The sequence below is a fragment of the Ascidiella aspersa genome, chromosome 4 (genome assembly GCF_963924565.1).
Source record: "Ascidiella aspersa chromosome 4, kaAscAspe10.2, whole genome shotgun sequence".
NCBI classification, from domain to species: domain Eukaryota; kingdom Metazoa; phylum Chordata; class Ascidiacea; order Phlebobranchia; family Ascidiidae; genus Ascidiella; species Ascidiella aspersa.
In genome coordinates, this window is record NC_139450.1 from 27,006,223 (window position 1) to 27,026,274 (window position 20,052).

Below are 20,052 nucleotides of genomic sequence, written 5' to 3' on the forward strand. Positions count from 1 at the left end.
TTATCGCGCCCCTTACAACTTTTCTATCAAAGCGTCCTGATAACAAACGTAAAGGAAACAGTTCCATTAGAGACCACAACTAAAATTTTATGAGCTTTTTCCACCTACATTTAAACTGTAGCTTTTCAGCTTTCAAGAATTATATTCGATTCATAAAAACGTTTTACTGTAGAAAAAAACATAAGAATTATTTGTAAACGCTTAAGCATGTAACATTTTAAGATATTTTTATACACAAATTATTACGTCTCAGAAATTATAGGCAGGTCATATCACATGGTCGTTCTACTGCTGCGACCGGTCAGCAACAATTTAAGTATAAGTTGAAAATACTACAAGCGGACGGGTATATGCATGGCGTCAGTGCCTATGCTTGCATCTACAATGAACAGTGGCATTTTATGTGCAGTGTAAGACTAAAACTTTAAATAACACTTACCTATCTTACAACACCATGTGTACAGCCTTTTTGATAATTTAGATTTTTCATTCGCCCAAAACATACTTTGATATTTAAAAACAAGATTTTAAAAATAATATTAAAAAGGAAACCACCACATTGGGGGACATCAGTATTTTCTAGAGGGATAAGGTAGCGCAGGCTAGAAAAATTAGAAAACACCGTTGTATGCTGTGATTTCACCAATAATGCCTGCAGCATCAACAGTTTATTTAAATATTAGCGAAGTGCACCACTTAAATAATAAGCTTAAGAAGCGCACAAAAAAAATATTATCTAGTAATGTGTTAAAAATCGAAATATGCAATTTGCCGGAAGATTGGCATCCTCAGTTTTTCTGTACAAAGAAATATTAAAATATAACCTAAATCAATAAAATACATACAAAACTAACACTGGCTGAATTATTCTGCAACGCCAGCCACCGAAGTAAGAAAAATGTCGCCTGCACCTTTAAACCAGCAACGACTACTGACAAAAAATACATCCCAGAGGAAAGTAATATGTAAATAAGTGACACAACAAAAGCAAAGACAAAAAAGGGAAACAAAACGACCATAAGGGGAAAAACAGACCAGCGAAAACAACAAAACTCGAAAAGCTGTTCGCAAAGGTAACCGCCAACGTTAATCTCACTTTTAGTTAAGCATTCGTTTCTAGGTTTCTTTTTGATTATTTTTTCATTATTTTAAAAACATCTAGCACACACACAGCTAAGATATATAGACCTGTTGTTTACGCAAGTTGTAACCTACTGTCGACCTTAAAAAAAGAAAAATTAGTTTAAAAGAAACAAAATAATTTTCCTCCGTATCGCATAACGGTATTTTTTTTTTTTTTTGTTATTTTTTTTTTTTATTTCATTTCATTTCATTTTTTTTATTTTTTATTTTGCGAAAGAAAGAAATATGGACTTCACATGCTAAATGCAGTTTAAAGTTTGCGATACACGTAGAGTTCAGTTAGCAAATCGTCCACATTTCCCAATTGAAGAAACTTCTTGACTCCAACCAGCTCGAGCACTTTGACTCTTATCAACTCATCCACCATTTCCTGCAACTCGCCCATGTAGATGTCATCTCCGGCGTGTCTGTTCCTCAGGTTGAAGGTCAGGAATCCACCGCGTTTCACAACCTTTCCCTTTGAATAACAAGCGACTTTGTACATTTTACGTGTTTATAGGCAGTGGTGGGATTCAAACTTTTGTCAGCCGGTTCTATCACCAAAGTTATATTTTTCAGCCGGCTCAACTCATATTTTTCGGCAAATAAACTGAATATTTTTTATTTATTCAAAAGAACTTCGTTTTATGAAGATAAATAGAAGGTAGTGCAACAACAGTATGCAACATGCACCACCAGGTTCCAGCTCCAAGCGATTGGTGCGAACTGGCTGATCAGCTGCTAACAGCCACACTAAAAAGCAGCAGTCGTCTTATGACATGTACTTATGACGCAACAATTCAACTTTCAGACAAACAATCGCAAAAGAAAAATTACTACAACTATAACAGGTAAGACAATGTAAAACTGTTACATGCAAACTTCACCATTGAACATTTTCCAAAAAAAACATAAGCTACTTGGATCTCACAAATCGGTTAATGAGATTAGATGCAAAATTTCTATTTCTACAGTAATCCGCTGATCTGATAAACCTTAGAAACCGGTGCGAACCGGTTGAATCCCACCATTGTTTATAGGTAGGCCTATTCTTGGTATCAAGGCTCTGGTGGCTCTATGGTAAAAGCCAATTGTTTACCCATACTTATCACTTTGCAAAAGTCCACTTTGCTTATGTTACCTTATATGAAACTGTTTTAAGAGAAATAAAAAACTATTAGGTTACTTAGGAGATTCATCGACTTAAAGCATTACAACGCTACACATAGATCGCCGTGAGAACCATGGTTTCAAATTGTTGTCCGACTCTTTGAACCGAATACGACCCATAACCTGTTTCACTAGGACGGCTGGGATTCAGATTTCATAGAGAGTACGGAGAGTAAATGCCTCATATTCCTGATAGCACGCCCATTATGGTAGAGGACCACTAAATTGCATATTGATTTTAAAATGTTTCAGAATTCTTGCCGTGATAACAGATTGTCATTTTTGGACTGACCTGAACCTAATTATAGTCAAGTCTTGTGAGGATATTCGATTTAGGTATGTAAGTCTACACATGTGGGTTTCCGTTCTAAAAGTTAATGCAAGCTCTATACCGGGGGTCGGCAACCTACGGCCCGTGGGCCTGGTCCGTCCCGCCGATGTAATTTATTTGCCCGCCGCTTCTTTGACAAACTATAAAAACGAGTCCATTTCAAATACTTCTTGAGCATTTTAACTTCGTAAGTGCGAAAATTTCTCGCACTTCGTGCGTATGATCTTTATAGTCCGGTTTGTTTATGTTTTGATGCTGTCTTTTCAACAAGATCAGCGCTATTTTACCGTTCCGCCGTGGAAGACTGCCAAGTGCGTCGCGGAAAAACGGAAAACGTATTAAAAAATGTTGGACATATATTTTAAAACATTTTTGTTATTTATTATTTTCGGAAATGTAATAAATAAAAAAACTTGAAATTTGAAAGAAATGCCGGTATACCAAAAGAATCGCGCTCGCTTTGCTCGCCAGGTGTGCCTTGACTTAAAAAGGTTACCAGATTCTGAGCTACAGTAACTCTAAATGTTATCGCGTTCCCTCAAAGTTGCTTTATGACACTTTTTATTAGTAGACTAGTATGGATGATGACGCGTGAACTCGAATTTTAAACAAAACAAACCCTTTTTGTTCGCGCTTTGCGCCAACACTTTGTAATTAAACACGTTTTTTTGCAAAAAAAATCCGAGGCCCGCCTAAATCACAGTTTTTTCTAACATTCTGATAGCACAATTCTTAGTTAACATTTTGTGGGGTTAGAAAAAATGGGTTGAAATTATTAGGGGAGTTAGTAATGTACTTGGGGGTGGAGTTTGGAGCTGACCATTTAGGTCTTCTTCCGACGGGTTTAGGACTTATTCCGATTTAGACGGTATTACGACTATTAGCTATTAGTCATCTTCTGTCTTATTCCTAACTGTGTATTAATTCGACGTTGATGTTGTTGTTATTTCGGTCTTATGGCTTGGGTCCATTTGTAGGTCACTGACAGGTGACAATATAAGATGACACCATTTTTAATAATTAAACAAAAACATATACCGTAAATTCAGGTCTTTTTTGCTTGCAACGTAAAGCATTTCCATGTTTGCGTCCATAATGTCAATTGACCCAACAAAGTTTCCAGTCTTACGCAGATAAAATGCCACCGCTCCAGTTCCTGTAACATTAATAGTTTAGGTAGATGTCGTATTATCGGTGTTAGGACAAAAACGAGTCAAAATTTCAAAAACCTTTACTCGATTCTTCAATCAAACACTTAGCCCTCGACTTTGCACGAAATTAAATAAGTTTTGCACCTTTCCATTCTTTCCCTAATACGAATCTTGGATGTAAATATTGCTTTAAGAAGAACTCTGATATTATTTAAATTTTGGCACAAAATTTTAACAAGGTTTATTACATGAATGCTAAGTAGGCTACGATAGATCTTGTTCTTCAACCTATCTTTCTATTATAAAAATCCAAGTGGCGCAATAATTCTCCTATTTTTTTCTTATTGATTAAGTTGGGTGAAAGGATTTTTAGAAATGTCCTTATTCCAAAGACAATATTTATTTACTTTGCTGTCAACCTATAAGTAATCCTAGACAATAAATTAGGGTAAAAACTATTTCGTCGTAGAAAACGAGGACCGACTATATTACCTGCCGCAACGTCCAAAATCGAGCTCGCTTTGCAATTCTTGATGTGATTCAAACAGACGAGAGCAGCTTCTCGTTGTACACGAACGCCAAGGTCTATTGCTTCCTGATCAAAGTTTTCAGCACACGAGCTGTAGGCCGCTTGCACCCTTTCAACGGTGCTGGCGGTCACCTGGTTTTCGCAACTTTTGAAGGCTTTCAGAGCTGCTCCGTTAGCGTTGCTTTCCATCCTCAGTAATTGCCAATTAGGGTTTACTTGATTTCTACAGCAGTGCTTTTTGTGGTTCGTTATTCTAATTGATTCGCTATATTACTTTATAGTTTTGGGAAAAGTCTGATAGTTGCTTCCAGGAATACTGGCACTAAGAGCCATTTTTTAGCCAAGTATTTTTGAACACAATTGTAACATGACGAACAAAGTGCGTGATCGTTCAAATTTGAAACTTTTCAACATATTTAAAGAAGGAGTTTTGCGTGTTGTATTCAGTTAGCACTTACACGAAAATACGATATGGCCAGGGGCGCCCGCAGAAAATTTACCAGGGGGGGGGCAATCAGGGGCGTAACCGGAAAATCAAAAAGGGCGTCTGAATTTTCAACTTAGGGAATTCCCCTACTTTTCGTCTGACGTTAGTGAATAATGATGTCATAAAATAGTGGCAGTATGACGTCATAGAATGGTGATTGCAAGCCGTGATAAAAAAAACTCAGAAACAGCCAAATACGTCCAGCAAAAGCGAGCACGTGCGTCGTCGAAAATCCTGTCAGGCGCCAGCTGCGAAATCACAGTTTTTAATCGTTAACTTCAGGCGAAAAAATAAACCAAGACCGTAAAGTATGTGTGATTAATTGTAGTAGAATCATACATAATTCTACTATCAGAAGCGCAGTTTTCAAGTTCCATGAACGGAACTAGCGCTAAATTACAAGCGTGCCTTTAACCACGTGCAATACTAAACGAAGATCGTTTTTACCGGGTTTTATTATGCCAGGATCAGCGCAACATCTGCGCCGAGCTGTGTGCCAAGTCAGCTAAATTACAAGCTGCGATTGAGGGGAAATAAGTTGTGTCCATTGCACAGCACGTGGTGTTAGTTATGCTTAAAGAGCATAATTTTGCGTTAACTATCAATACTTAAAAATGGAGGCTTTAAAACGCACACGACAGTCACCATTATACCTCCTTTGAAGAATCTCCTTAAGTTAAACAAATGTCGATGTTACACCAACATCGGATATTAGCGCAGAGACCGAACAGCGAGCAACATACTGCGTATAACTCGATTTTGGTTTCGCATTAGATTAGGACGCGTGACCCAATTACTTAAACAGCACGCCGCTTCGAACAGTTTGATAAACCATGTCAAAAACGAACAAAAAACGATAATATCACTTACAAAAAGGGGGGTAAGAACTCCCGCCCCCCTAGATACGCCACTGGGGTCAATGGATAGTGTATGCCCCCCCTTGCCCCCCCGTGCGGGCGCCCATGGATATGACACAGCTGTTTTCTCATATATCGGTATCCTGTTTTTACGTCGTTTGTAAAAAATTATAAAAACAAATCACATCATATTTGAAATTTCCAATATAGTTACAGTATTTTTGATAGGTTTTGTAATTTATTTTGGCGAACTTTGTCAAGCTATATACATATTTAGTTTGATGGCATCCAAGTCAGCAGTAGTGTTATGTGCCTAAACCAGATTAAACATTTTTGGTTGAACATTTGTTTCAACGCTTCAAATATTTTAGTAGACCCGAATGGTAACTTTAGCCTCGAAACAATAACTTGACATATGAAGTAAGGTAAAACATGTGCTTTTCTTTAAGTTATACGTAGGTTATAATAGCTAGACTCTTTTTGTTGACTAATTCTTTAGGCCGCTTTCTTTAGTTTTTCACAGGTAAAAAAGTTCCTGGCTACGATTGTTTTTTTGTTCTTTACTAAATTATGTCAGGAATTACAGGAAGTTTTAGATTGCAATACATACAACCCGGATAGCACGTAACACAGCGATGGCTTCGACTGGTTTGATTCTTACTTTCTATTTGTTAAAACAACTTAAAACTTGATTTGTTGTGCAATTTGTTACATTCGGTCTTAGGTAATGCAGAAAAGCCTCGTAAAATTTACTCAAAGCTATCAAAAAACAAAAACTGCCTAATTGTGACAAGCGCCTTGGGCGACCAAATAAATCTGTTAAAAGTAATAAAGAACAACAATTCCTTGACGCTTCTAAACGCTAACATTAGAATAATATAAAGGGGTTACCTCCCTTGCTCGGATTTCGATATACACGTGCAAGTAATGATAATAAAGCTGTTGACTCACAGCTATAATAGGAAGTTGATGTTTTGGTTTAACATCGGGTCATCACCAAGCACAGAAGATAATGAATGCTTTCACAGCACGGTTTATTGTGCGTTCAAGCTTCAAAACACAAACCTATTTGTGTAGCAAAATCTAAACATGTAATGTAATCTTTTAATTTACATAATACTTACCTATAGGGAATTGTGATCTCTGACATATTATTTTAACCAATACCGCGATGTTTTGCACAAAAGATTTTAGAACCAATCCGCTACGAAATAACCTAATAATTACTTGCTCAAAATAGATAAAATTGATATTTTCAAAGCTATTTTTTCACATAGAAGGGTCAGCATTTCTCTTCTAGTTGAATCGTAAAATTTCAAAAAAAATTGTAAAGGTTACCAAGAGTACCGTTTATAAACGTTTCTCTCTTTTTCTTTTTTTTATATAGGCCAGTATTTCGTTTATGACGTAACACTAGACATAGAGTCCGAAGAGTTAGTTAACAAAATACTGACATTAATAAATATTGTGCGTATTATTTTGCTATTACCGTTATTATTGTGTTGATTATTACCGTTTTGTTATATTACCATTCTGTTATCATTGCGGCTGGCCTTGCATTGTTTACCGTTTTGTATTGAAATAATTTTGAGGCTCTTTGGTGCTTGTATTTTCAGCAAATGGCTCTTCCATTGAATACATTTGCCCACCCCTGCTCTATCCAGTAGCACTCACACGTAAATACGATATGGCACACCTGTTTCCTTATATATCGGTATCCTGTTTTTCACCACGCAACTCTATTACGTAATCTTTTCCAATATAGTAACAGTATTTTCGACAGCTTTGGTATTTTATTTTATCGAACTTTGTCAAACTATATATGGCTTCCAAGCCAGCAGTAGTTTTATGTGCTTAAAGCAAGTTTAAACATTTTTGGTTGGACATTTGTTTTAACGTTTTAAATATTTTAGTAGACCCGAATTGGACTTCAGCCTCGAAATATGAACTTGACATATGAAGTAATTTAAAACAAATGCTTTCTTTAAGGTATACGCAGGTTATAATGGCTAGACTGTTTTTGTTGACTAATTCGTTTGGCCGCTTTCTTTAGTTTTGCACAGGTAAAAAAGTTCCTGGCTACAATTGTATTTTGTTGTTTACTAAATTATGTCAGGAATTACAGGACGGTTTAGATTGCAATACATACAACCCGGATAGTACGTAACACAGCGATAGCTTCGACTGGTTTGATTCTTACTTTCTATTTGTTAAAACAACTTAAAACTTGATTTGTTGTGCAATTTGTTACATTCGGTCTTAGGTAATGCAGAAAAGCCTCGTAAAATCTTCTCAAAGCTATCAAAAAACAAAAACTGCCTAATTGTGACAAGCGCCTTGGGCGACCAAATAAATCTGTTAAAAGTAATAAAGAACAACAATTCCTGACGCTTCTAAACGCTAACATTAGAATAATATAAAGGGGTTACCTCCCTTGCTCGGATTTCGATATACACGTGCAAGTAATGATAATAAAGCTATTGACTCACAGCTATAATAGGAAGTTGATGTTTTGGTTTAACATCGGGTCATCACCAAGCACAGAAGATAATGAATGCTTTCACAGCACGGTTTATTGTGCGTTCAAGCTTCAAAACACAAACCTATTTGTGTAGCAAAATCTAAACATGTAATGTAATCTTTTAATTTACATAATACTTATACCTATAGGGAATTGTGATCTTTGACATTTTATTTTAACCAATACCGCGATTATTTGCGCAAGTTTTTAGATCCACTCCGCTACGAAACAACCTCATAACTACATGCTCAAAATAGATGAAATTGATATTTTCAAAGCCATTTTTTCACATAAAAGCGTCAGTATTTGCTTCAGCGTTAGGAAATTCAGTTTCCTCTAGTTATTAACCATTTCTTGATAAATATACATTTGGAATTAAAATAGTTGTATCGCAAACCAAGAATAAAATTCCTATATTAACCAGATATCAGATCGGCGCCGATACCACCCCAGTATCAAACGAGTATCAATAGTACAACTTCAATATTATCGTTATAAAATCTTAATTGTGCGTCGTCACCCTTTTCGCTTTTTGTATTGTTCGTTGGTGATCGTACTTTTATCTTGTTTTACCCTTGGTGGTGTTGAACATGATGTGGCTGCACAAACAAATCTGACACAATGTCAACGATGTAATCGTCGTTCATTTACAAAGTGTTTGGGAATGTTAGTCATTAGTGTTAGTCAAGGAAAGAACTTTAATAACCTTTTAAGACATCCATTTCGTCGATAGCTTGGTCACAGTCAATGAGTTTAAATAAAACACCGGAAGAATTTAGAAAAATTAACCTAATATATTTGCTGTTCTATATAATAACCTAGGTAAACCATTTCTTTGCGAAAGAAAGCAATATTGCATTCCACATGCTTAACACAGTTTAAAGTTTGCGATAAACATAGAGTTGAGTTAGCAAATCGTCAACATTTGCCAAGTGAAGAAACTCCTTGACTTCAACCAGCTCGAGCACTTTGTCTGTTATCCATTCATCCGCCATCTCCTGCAACTCGCCAATGTAGATGTCATCTCCGGCGTGTCTATTCCTTAGGTTGAAAATCAGGAATCCTCCGCGTTTCACAACCTTCAGCATTCCCTGTGCAAACAATAAGGGACTTTGTAGATTTATATGTAGCCTACTTATATGTGTTCTCGGTGTCAAGGCAGTGTGGCTCTGTCAAAACCAGATTATTTATTCATACTTTATATATATATATATATATATGTATATATTATATATGTGTCCCACGATCTTTGCCGGTAATCAATAGAAAGCTTTTTCATACATTAAGTAGCTTTACTTTTTCACCATCACCTATTTATATCCAAATGTAATCTTGAAGCAGATAAAAGCATAAACAGCAGTCTTGCAACTTATCACTTTGCAAAAGTTCACTTTATTCATGTTATATTTAACCCTATTAGGATAAATAAAAAAACTATTAAAGTAGGAAATTTTGCACGGCAATTTTGACATTTCAAGGAATATGTGGTGAGCGAGGGATGTTAGACAATATCGGTTCGGAGCCCGATGCTAAGTAGCGGTTTCGGTATTCGTCCGATATCAGAGTGGTATCGGTGCCTATCCGATATCGAATTGATATTGTAATTTAAACCATAATTTGACATTATATGCAGTGATTGAAAAGTTAAAATCTATCATAAAGTAAAAGGTTAACAAGCGGAGTTAACTAACGTTTTACCAAATTGGACTTATAATCACGATCCGCTCCGAGTTTTATATTTTTCGCTTGTTTGAGTTGAGTAATGACTTCATTTGGTACCGGATAGGATCGCTCTATATTCATTGTGAAGCATTGCTATGGCGTCCGCTACCAAAGCATATATAGAAGGGATTAAGTTTCACCCAACTGATCAGAACTTGACAACTTTGACATCAGTGAGATTTTAAAATTTTGTTTTCGTTTTTGGTCCCCTAACTTTTGCCTTATTATATACTCGCTTGATGATACACAAAAAATATAAAAGTTTAAAGCTTACTTTATAAAAGGGCCTATGTTAAACAAAAGCAATTGTATCACTAAAAGATATCAAGTTTGACAAAATAGGTGCATATTTTTAGTTTTAATAATTCGTTTTTCTAGTTTAAGTCAAACATCGTTCCTTACCAGGGCCTTTGAAACTACTACACATCATTTTTGTAAAGAAAATATTTTATTTTTATTTTTTTTTAAATAATTTAAAAATCATTGTGTTGTCCAAGTCAAGTCTATTCAACAAATAACAAAGTCCAAGTCAAAGTCACATCAGTTGTCCTAGTTATGTCCAAGTCAATTTATTATAGATCAAGTCATCTTCAAGCCAATCACTAATATAAAAATAAAACTTTAAGCCAATTACATTTATAAAATCGTCTGATTCTAAACAATGACTTCACTAAAAAATAGCAATAAGACAACATGTGGCAATCTAATAGGTTTAGTGCAAAATCAAGATAAATAATCCCATTTTTACAAAAATATTAAATAAAAACACTTGATTTTATTCCAAGTCATGAGATCTAATGACTCAAGTTCAAGTCAAATCATTTGTTCGAATACTTTTAAGTCAAGTCAAGCCGAAACAGTGACTTAAATCGAGTCATCGAGTGAAAGCATTACATATTCCTGATAGCACGCCCGTAGCCTATTATGGTAGAGGACCACAAAATTGCATATTAATTTTAAAATGTTTTGGAATTCTTGATAACTGATTGTCATTTTTGGACTGACCTGAACCTAATTATTGTCAAGTCTTGTGAGGATATTTAATTTAGGTACGGTATGTAAGTCTACACAAGTTGGTTTCCGTTCCAAAAGTTAATGCAAGATCTACACACATACTTTAACGGATTGCATTGGCAGATGATTTGGAAACAAGGATCCAATGGAGGTTACAGCATCATACGAATTCTCACGAAATGGAAGGTCTTCTTCTATCCAATGACAAGTAATAGTCCTTTGATGAAATATTGTTTAAATTAGGTGTTTGTGGGGAAACACAATAAGACCTAAACAGCAACAACAAAATCTATAAAACCATAGTATTAAGATCAACGACATAATAAAGTCAAAGACGCCGTAATATTCAAGATGGAAATCGTCTGAATAAGACGTAAATCTGCCGGATTCCGTTCCAAATTCATCGGATTGAGGCCTAAATGTTCAAAATAACCACTGAAACTGTTCAAGTTAGAGGGTAGAGGGCGATCGGGGGCCGTCGGTCTGGCATCGTCCGTTTTGGTGTCGTCGTTTGGATGCCCTAGTTTTACCGGCGCCGTTAGGGCGCCGCTGTTTTAGCCCTTGATTTTGTTTCCATTTTTTTTTTCGAGGGGGTCGAGGTTATTGGTGGGTAATGGGTTGGGCTAGAAAATGGGTTAAAAATGATTAGGGGAGTTAGTAATGTACTTGGGGGTAGAGTTTGGGGCTGACCATTTAGGTCTTCTTCCGACGGGTTTGGGACTTATTCCGATTTAGACGGCACTACGACTATTAGCTTTTAGTCATCTTCTGTCTTATTCCTAACTGTGTATTAATTCGACGTTGATGTTGTTGTTATTTCGGTCTTATGGCTTGGGTCCATTTGTAGGTCACTAACAGGTGACAATATAACATGACCATTTTTAATAATTAAACAAAAACATATACCGTAAATTCAGGTCTTTTTTACTTGCAACATAAAGCATTTCCATGTTTGCGTCCATAATGTCAATTGACCCAACAAAGTTTCCAATCTTACGCAGATAACATGCCACCGCTCCAGTTCCTGTAACCTTAATAGTTTAGGTAGATGTCGTATTATCGGTGTTAGGACAAAAACGAGTCAAAATTTCAAAAACCTTTACTCGATTCTTCAATCAAACACTTAGCCCTCGACTTTGCACGAAATTAAATAAGTTTTGCACCTTTCCATTCTTTCCCTAATTCGAATCTTGGATGTAAATATTGCTTTAAGAAGAACTCTGATATTATTTAAATTTTGGCAGAAAATTTTAACAAGGTTTATTACATGAATGCTAAGTAGGCTACGATGGATCTTGTTCTTCAACGTATCTTTCTATTATAAAAATCTAAGTGGCGCAATAATTCTCCTATTTTTTTCTTATTGATTAAGTTGGGTGAAAGGATTTTTAGAAATGTCCTTATTCCAAAGACAACATTTATTTACTTTGCTGCCAACCTAAGTAATCCTAGACAATAAATTAAGGTAAAAACTATTTCGTCGTAGAAAACAAGGACCGACTATATTACCTGCCGCAACGTCCAAAATCGAGCTCGCTTTGCAATTCTTGATGTGATTCAAACAGACGAGAGCAGCTTCGCGTTGTACACGAACGCCAAGGTCTATTGCTTCCTGATCAAAGTTTTCAGCAAACGAGCTGTAGGCCGCTTGCACCCTTTCAACGGTGCTGGCGGTCACCTGGTTTTCGCAACTTTTGAAGGCTTTCAGAGCTGCTCCGTTAGCGTTGCTTTCCATCCTCAGTAATTGCCAATTAGGGTTTACTTGATTTCTACAGCAGTGCTTTTTGTGGTTCGTTATTCTAATTGATTCGCTATATTACTTTATAGTTTTGGGAAAAATCTGATAGTTGCTTCCAGGAATAGTGGCACTAAGAGCCATTTTTTAGCCAAGTATTTTTGAACACAATTGTAACATGACGAACAAAGTGCGTGATCGTCCAAATTTGAAACTTTTCAATATATTTAAAGAAGGACTCAAGTTTTGCGTGTTGTATCCAGTTAGCACTTACACGTAAATACGATATGGCCAGGGGCGCCCGCAGAAAATTTACCAGGGGGGGGCAATCAGGGGCGTAACCGGAAAATCAAAAAGGGCGTCTGAATTTTTAACTTTTCTCCTACTTTTCGTCTGACGTTAGTGAATAATGACGTCATAAAACAGTGGCAGTATGACGTTATAGAATGGTGATTGCAAGCCGTGATAAAAAAAACTCAGAAACAGCCAAATACGTCCACGTGCGTCGTCGAAAATCCTGTCAGGCGCCAGCTGCGAAATCACAGTTTTCAATCGGTAACTTCAGGCGAAAAAATAAACCAAGACCGTAAAGTATGTGTGATTAATTGTAGTAGAATCATACATAATTCGACTATCAGAAGCGCAGTTTTCAAGTTCCATGAACGGAACTAGCGCTAAATTACAAGCATGCCTTTAACCACGTGCAATACTAAACGAAGATCGTTTTTACCGGGTTTTATTATGCCAGGATCAGCGCAACATCTGCGCCGAGCTGTGTGCCAAGTCAGCTAAATTACAAGCTGCGATTGGGGGGAAATAAGTCGTGTCCATTGCACAGCACGTGGTGTTAGTTATGCTTAAAGAGCATAATTTTGCGTTAACTATCATTACTTAAAATTGGAGGCTTTGAAACGCACACGACAGTCACCATTATACCTCCTTTTAAGAATCTGCTTCAGTTAAACAAATGTCGATGTTACACCAACATCGGATATTAGCGCAGAGACCGAACAGCGAGCAACATACTGCGTATAACTCGACGTTTTTTAGCGAGTATAAAAGAAAGAAGGTTTGACTTAGCGTTGTCAATTGTCGAATACACACTTGCTAATCAGTCAACCTAAACCTAAACAAATAATGAAAGAGAAAAACTATCCAGCGTTTACAGTCGACCAAACTAAAGACGAAAAACGGCGTTTTGCGCTCGATTTTGGTTTCGCATTAGATTAAGACGCGTGACCCAATTACTTAAACAGCACGCCGCTTCGAACAGTTTGATAAACCATGTCAAAAACGAACAAAAAACGATAATATCACTTACAAAAAGGGAGGTAAGAACTCCCGCCCCCCTAGATACGCCACTGGGGTCAATTGGATAGTGTATGCCCCCCCCCCCCCCCCCCCCTTGCTTTTGTAATTTATTTTGGCGAACTTTGTCAAGCTATATACATATTTAATTTGATGGCATCCAAGTCAGCAGTATAGTGTTATGTGCCTAAACAAGATTAAACATTTTTGGTTGAACATTTGTTTCAACGCTTCAAATATTTTAGTAGACCCGAATGGTAACTTTAGCCTCGAAACAAGAACTTGACATATGAAGTAAGGTAAAACATGTGCTTTTCTTTAAGTTATACGTAGGTTATAATAGCTAGACTGTTTTTGTTGACTAATTCGTTTGGCCGCTTTCTTTAGTTTTTCACAGGTAAAAAAGTTCCTGGCTACGATTGTATTTTGTTGTTTACTAAATTATGTCAGGAATTACAGGAAGTTTTAGATTCCAATACAAACAACCCGGATAGTACGTAACACAGCGATGGCTTCGACTGGTTTGATTCTTACTTTCTATTTGTTAAAACAACTTAAAACTTGATTTGCTGTGCAATTTGTTACATTCGGTCTTAGGTAATGCAGAAAAGCCTCGTAAAATTTACTCAAAGCTATCAAAAAACAAAAACTGCCTAATTGTGACAAGCGCCTTGGGCGACCAAATAAATCTGTTAAAAGTAATAAAGAACAACAATTCCTGACGCTTCTAAACGCTAACATTAGAATAATATAAAGGGGTTACCTCCCTTGCTCGGATTTCGATATACACGTGCAAGTAATGATAATAAAGCTATTGACTCACAGCTATAATAGGAAGTTGATGTTTTGGTTTAACATCGGGTCATCACCAAGCACAGAAGATAATGAATGCTTTCACAGCACGGTTTATTGTGCGTTCAAGCTTCAAAACACAAACCTATTTGTGTAGCAAAATCTAAACATGTAATGTAATCTTTTAATTTACATAATACTTATACCTATAGGGAATTGTGATCTTTGACATTTTATTTTAACCAATACCGCGATTATTTGCGCAAGTTTTTAGATCCACTCCGCTACGAAACAACCTCATAACTACATGCTCAAAATAGATGAAATTGATATTTTCAAAGCCATTTTTTCACATAAAAGCGTCAGTATTTGCTTCAGCGTTAGGAAATTCAGTTTCCTCTAGTTATTAACCATTTCTTGATAAATATACATTTGGAATTAAAATAGTTGTATCGCAAACCAAGAATAAATTTCCTATATTAACCAGATATCAGATCGGCACCGATACCACCCCAGTATCAAACGAGTATCAATAGTACAACTTCAATATTATCGTTATAAAATCTTAATTGTGCGTCGTCACCCTTTTCGCTTTTTGTATTGTTCGTTGGTAATCGAACTTTTATCTTGTTTTACTCTTGGTGGTGTTGAACATGATGTGGCTGCACAAACAAATCTGACACAATGTTAACGATGTAATCGTCGTTCATTTACAAAGTGTTTGGGAATGTTAGTCATTAGTGTTAGTCAAGGAAAGAACTTTAATAACCTTTTAAGACATCCATTTCGTCGATAGCTTGGTCACAGTCAATGAGTTTAAATAAAACACCGGAAGAATTTAGAAAAATTAACCTAATATATTTGCTGTTCTATATAATAACCTAGGTAAACCATTTCTTTGCGAAAGAAAGCAATATTGCATTCCACATGCTTAACACAGTTTAAAGTTTGCGATAAACATAGAGTTGAGTTAGCAAATCGTCAACATTTGCCAAGTGAAGAAACTCCTTGACTTTAACCAGCTCGAGCACTTTGTCTGTTATCCATTCATCCGCCATCTCCTGCAACTCGCCAATGTAGATGTCATCTCCGGCGTGTCTGTTCCTCAGGTTGAAGATCAGGAATCCTCCGCGTTTCACAACCTTCAGCATTCCCTGTGCAAACAATAAGGGACTTTGTAGATTTATATGTAGCCTACTTATATGTGTTCTCGGTATCAAGGCAGTGTGGCTCTGTCAAAACCAGATTATTTATTCATACTTTATATATATACATATATATATATATATATATATGTATATATTATATATGTGTCCCACGATCTTTGCCGGTAATCAATAGAAAGCTTTTTCATACATTAAGTAGCTTTACTTTTCCACCATCACCTATTTATATCCAAATGTAATCTTGAAGCAGATAAAAGCATAAACAGCAGTCTTGCAACTTATCACTTTGCAAAAGTTCACTTTATTCATGTTATATTTAACCCTATTAGGATAAATAAAAAAACTATTAAAGTAGGAAATTTTGCACGGCAATTTTGACATTTCAAGGAATATGTGGTGAGCGAGGGATGTTAGACAATATCGGTTCGGAGCCCGATGCTAAGTAGCGGTTTCGGTATTCGTCCGATATCAGAGTGGTATCGGTGCCTATCCGATATCGAATTGATATTGTAATTTAAACCATAATTTGACATTATATGCAGTGATCGAAAAGTTAAAATCTATCATAAAGTAAAAGGTTAACAAGCGGAGTTAACTAACGTTTTACCAAATTGGACTTATAATCACGATCCGCTCCGAGTTTTATATTTTTCGCTTGTTTGAGTTGAGTAATGACTTCATTTGTTATCGCATAGGATCGCTCTATATTCATTGTGAAGCATTGCTATGGCGTCCGCTACCAAAGCATATATAGAAGGGATTAAGTTTCACCCAACTGATCAGAACTTGACAACTTTGACATCAGTGAGATTTTAAAATTTTGTTTTCGTTTTTGGTCCCCTAACTTTTGCCTTATTATATACTCGCTTGATGATACACAAAAATTATAAAAGTTTAAAGCTTACTTTGTAAAAGGGCCTATGTTAAACAAAAGCAATTGTATCACTAAAAGATATCAAGTTTGACAAAATAGGTGCATATTTTTAGTTTTAATAATTCGTTTTTCTAGTTTAAGTCAAACATCGTTCCTTACCAGGGCCTTTGAAACTACTACACATCATTTTTGTAAAGAAAATATTTTATTTTTATTTTTTTGAAATAATTCAAAAATCATTGTGTTGTCCAAGTCAAGTCTATTCAACAAATAACAAAGTCCGAGTCAAAGTCACATCAGTTATCCTAGTTATGTCCAAGTCAATTTATTATAGATCAAGTCATCTTCAAGCCAATCACTAATATAAAAATAAAACTTTAAGCCAATTACATTTATAAAATCGTCTGATTCTAAACAATGACATCACTAAAAAAATAGCAATAAGACAACATGTGGCAATCTAATAGGTTCAGTGCAAAATCAAGATAAATAATCCCATTTTTACAAAAATATTAAATAAAACAACTTGATTTTAATCCAAGTCATGAGATCTAATGACTCAAGTTCAAGTCAAATCATTTGTTCGAATAATGAAAGACACACACAAACATATGTGTTTAATAACATCTGTGATCTAGCCCCTCGGAATTTGCTTTATGACCAACGATTACGGCTTCCGTATCAATAGTACACCGAAAAGCAATCGCAGACTCGACGAATCTGTCGATCTATGATGCAAGCAGAGCAAGCCAGAAAAACAACTGGCCTGCAGTGAGGTTCGAACTCACGACCTCCGGTCAAGCCGGGACCGTCGCTCTACCAACTGAGCTATCCAACTGAGCTTTGTTCGAATACTTTTAAGTCAAGTCAAGCCAAAACAGTGACTTAAATCGAGTCATCGAGTGAAAGCATTACATATTCCTGATAGCACGCCCGTAGCCTATTATGGTAGAGGACCACAAAATTGCATATTAATTTTAAAATGTTTTGGAATTCTTGATAACTGATTGTCATTTTTGGACTGACCTGAACCTAATTATTGTCAAGTCTTGTGAGGATATTTAATTTAGGTACGGTATGTAATCTACACAAGTTGGTTTCCGTTCCAAAAGTTAATGCAAGATCTACACACATACTTTAACGGATTGAACTGGCAGATGATTTGGAAACAAGGATCCAATGGAGGTTACAGCATCGTACGAATTCTCACGAAATGGAAGGTCTTCTTCTATCCAATGACAAGTAATAGTCCTTTGATGAAATATTGTTTAAATTAGGTGTTTGTGGGGAAACACAATAAGACCTAAACAGCAACAACAAAATCTATAAAACCATAGTATTAAGATCAACGACATAATAAAGTCAAAGACGCCGTAATATTCAAGATGGAAATCGTCTGAATAAGACGTAAATCTGCCGGATTCCGTTCCAAATTCATCGGATTGAGGCCTAAATGTTCAAAATAACCACTGAATGGCCGTCGGTCTGGCATCGTCCGTTTTGGTGTCGTCGTTTGGATGCCCTAGTTTCACTGGCGCCGTTAGGGCGCCGCTGTTTTAGCCCTTGATTTTGTTTCCATTTTTTTTTTCGAGGGGGACGAGGTTATTGGTGGGTAATGGGTTGGGCTAGAAAATGGGTTAAAAATTATTAGGGGAGTTAGTAATGTACTTGGGGGTAGAGTTTGGGGCTAACCATTTAGGTCTTATTCCGACGGGTTTAGGACTTATTCCGATTTAGACGGTACTACGACTATTAGCTTTTAGTCATCTTCTGTCTTATTCCTAACTGTGTATTAATTCGACGTTGATGTTGTTGTTATTTCAGTCTTATGGCTTGGGTCCATTTGTAGGTCACTGACAGGTGACAATATAAGATGACCATTTTTAATAATTAAACAAAAACATATACCGTAAATTCAGGTCTTTTTTACTTGCAACATAAAGCATTTCCATGTTTGCGTCCATAATGTCAATTGACCCCACAAAGTTTCCAATCTTACGCAGATAACATGCCACCGCTCCAGTTCCTGTAACCTTAATAGTTTAGGTAGATGTCGTATTATCGGTGTTAGGACAAAAACGAGTCAAAATTTCAAAAACCTTTACTCGATTCTTCAATCAAACACTTAGCCCTTGACTTTGCACGAAATTAAATAAGTTTTGCACCTTTCCATTGTTTCCCTAATTCGAATCTTGGATGTAAATATTGCTTTAAGAAGAACTCTGATATTATTTAAATTTTGGCAGAAAATTTTAACAAGGTTTATTACATGAATGCTAAGTAGGCTACGATGGATCTTGTTCTTCAACGTATCTTTCTATTATAAAAATCTAAGTGGCGCAATAATTCTCCTATTTTTTCTTATTGATTAAGTTGGGTGAAAGGATTTTTAGAAATGTCCTTATTCCAAAGACAATATTTATTTACTTTGCTGCCAACCTAAGTAATCCTAGACAATAAATTAAGGTAAAAACTATTTCGTCGTAGAAAACAAGGACTGACTATATTACCTGCCGCAACGTCCAAAATCGATCTCGCTTTGCAATTCTTGATGTGATTCAAACAGACGAGAGCAGCTTCTCGTTGTACACGAACGCCAAGGTCTATTGCTTCCTGATCAAAGTTTTCAGCACACGAGCTGTAGGCCGCTTGCACCCTTTCAACGGTGCTGGCGGTCACCTGGTTTTCGCAACTTTTAAATGCTTTCAAAGCTGCTCCGTTAGCGTTGCTTCCCATCCTCAGTAATTGCCAATTAGGGTTTACTTGATTTCTACAGCAGTGCTTTTTGTGGTTCGTTATTCTAATTGATTCGCTATATTACTTTATAGTTTTGGGAAAAGTCTGATAGTTGCTTCCAGGAATAAAGGCACTAAGAGCCATTTTTTAGCCAAGTATTTTTGAACACAATTGTAACATGACGAACAAAGTGCGTGATCGTCCAAATTTGAAACTTTTCAATATATTTAAAGAAGGACTCAAGTTTTGCGTGTTGTATCCAGTTAGCACTTACACGTGAATACGATATGGCCAGGGGCGCCCGCAGAAAATTTACCAGGGGGGGGCAATCAGGGGCGTAACCGGAAAATCAAAAAGGGGGTCTGAATTTTCAACTTAGGGAATTCCCCTACTTTTCGTCTGACGTTAGTGAATAATGACGTCATAAAACAGTGACAGTATGACGTCATAGAATGGTGATTGCAAGCTGTGATAAAAAAACTCAGAAACAGCCAAATACGTCCAGCAAAAGCGAGCACGTGCGTCGTCGAAAATCCT

At 36.3% G+C, this 20,052-nt stretch overlaps 2 protein-coding genes across 2 annotated transcripts; both read right to left on the reverse strand.

Moving 5' to 3' along the window:
• Window positions 1-9,046: 9,046 nt before the first annotated feature.
• On the reverse strand, window positions 9,047-12,639 carry LOC146157232 (methyltransferase-like protein 27). The gene is made up of 4 exons (XM_083388135.1): window positions 12,414-12,639; window positions 11,811-11,928; window positions 11,007-11,121; window positions 9,047-9,259 (listed from the first exon to the last, which is right to left on the reverse strand). The coding sequence occupies exons 1-4, from the start codon at window positions 12,637-12,639 to the stop codon at window positions 9,047-9,049; spliced, it is 672 nt and encodes a 223-aa protein (XP_083244261.1).
• Window positions 12,640-15,680: 3,041 nt separating this feature from the next.
• On the reverse strand, window positions 15,681-19,515 carry LOC146157233 (methyltransferase-like protein 27). Its single transcript, XM_083388136.1, has 4 exons — window positions 19,290-19,515; window positions 18,688-18,805; window positions 17,916-18,030; window positions 15,681-15,893 (listed from the first exon to the last, which is right to left on the reverse strand). The coding sequence occupies exons 1-4, from the start codon at window positions 19,513-19,515 to the stop codon at window positions 15,681-15,683; spliced, it is 672 nt and encodes a 223-aa protein (XP_083244262.1).
• Between the last annotated feature and the right edge of the window lie 537 nt (window positions 19,516-20,052).